Here is a 1,457-nt window from a genome sequence, read left to right as displayed (position 1 = left end):
CTCGCCCGCGATGCGCTCGAAGATGTCGTTGACGAACGAGTTCATGATGCCCATGGCCTTGGACGAGATGCCCGTGTCGGGGTGCACCTGCTTCAGCACCTTGTACACGTACACCGAGTAGCTCTCCTTGCGGCTGCGCTTGCGCTTCTTGCCGTCCTTCTTCTGCGCCTTGGTCACCGCCTTCTTGGAGCCCTTCTTCAGGGCCGGAGCCGACTTGGTGGGTTCGGGCATCCCGATATTAAAAACTACACTAACGCTAAGACTTGGGGAAATAATCTGCCTTGGCAAGGCCCCGTTTATTTATAGATGCGGTATTCCAATGAGGTTAGTAAAATCATTCACGATTGGATTAATTTTAGTGTGTCGTCACAAATACGAATGTGAGATACTTGAAGGCCTGGCTTTTCATTGGCTGCTTCGATGCTTTGTTTCGACCCAATCAGAACGTCTAGACTAGGCTACCAGAAGCTAGTTATAAATAATCCTCTTCAAGCAAGAGTATCTTTTTTTAACCTTGAGTAAGTGAAACTTTCGTGGAGAGACTAACTTTCGGTTTGTGTGTGGACAGCTTCTTGCTGGCTAGTGAAACTTCCTACATTGGGAGGGGTCTCTCATCTCGTTTTGACTTCCTAGATGCTGCAGCTGGTAGGCAAGTGGTTCTTGATGAGATGCACATTATTCCTGCTACAGCTAACCAACCTAGTGGAAAGAACCAGGATTTCTGAAATATGGTGGACTACAGTGACCTTTGAAATGCCTTCTTTATTCCCTAGTCTCTTGGTTTTCTATCAATAGACTTGGTGGCTAAAGTACTTTTGTAACAATCTAAGAGGAATGCCAGTGGTCCATTCAGTGTCAAATCTTTAAGGTGGGTATATAGGACATAACACACTAGCGTCCCCCAAGCACATGGTGCCTGGGTAACATTTGTAAATAAGCTATGGCCCCCCAACTTATGCTCCCCCTTATTGCACCGTGTGGAGTGTGGGCCAACTAATGTGGAAACAGCGCAATTAAGAGAGTAGAGGAGGAAATAGTGCTCAAAATAGTATCCCAGAGTTTCTAACCGCACTGAGAAGTTTTCAAAGGCTCGAGTGCACTTAACTAGAGTCCCGGTAGGTGCCGCCCGTGGTCCGTGGACTGGTTCTCCCGCCACGCCCCCTTACACTGCAGAGTGCGACAGCTCTTTTCCTGAGGTCTGGGGGTGGCTCTGAAAAGAGCCTTTAAAGATTCTAAACTATTCCATATTCGCTTACTTCTTCTTGGCGGCCACCTTCTTGGGCTTGGCCACTTTAGGCTTGGCTGCCTTGGGCTTCGGGGCTTTGGCCTTGGCTGGACTCCTGGCGGCCTTCTTGGGCTTGGCAGCCTTCGCCTTCTTCGGACTCTTGGCCACTTTCTTGGCGACAGCCGCCGCCGCGGGCTTCTTGGCCTTCTTGGGGGTCTTCTTGGCGCTCTTC

General features: G+C 49.6%; 1 protein-coding gene across 1 annotated transcript; it reads right to left on the bottom strand.

Annotated features, from left to right (window-relative positions):
- Positions 1-3: 3 nt before the first annotated feature.
- Positions 4-1,451, bottom strand: LOC102745456 (histone H2B type 1-M; the record flags this gene model as incomplete). The annotated part of the gene is made up of 1 exon (XM_081810646.1): positions 4-1,451. A coding segment is annotated over exon 1 (228 nt), but the record flags the coding sequence as incomplete, so codon positions are not given.
- Positions 1,452-1,457: the final 6 nt, after the last annotated feature.

This window comes from Leptonychotes weddellii, unplaced genomic scaffold (genome assembly GCF_054177405.1).
Source record: "Leptonychotes weddellii isolate Sample4059 unplaced genomic scaffold, ASM5417740v2 HiC_scaffold_31147, whole genome shotgun sequence".
NCBI lineage: Eukaryota > Metazoa > Chordata > Mammalia > Carnivora > Phocidae > Leptonychotes > Leptonychotes weddellii.
Note: the sequence above shows the minus strand (reverse complement) of the source record. Positions and strands in the feature narration are given on the sequence as shown.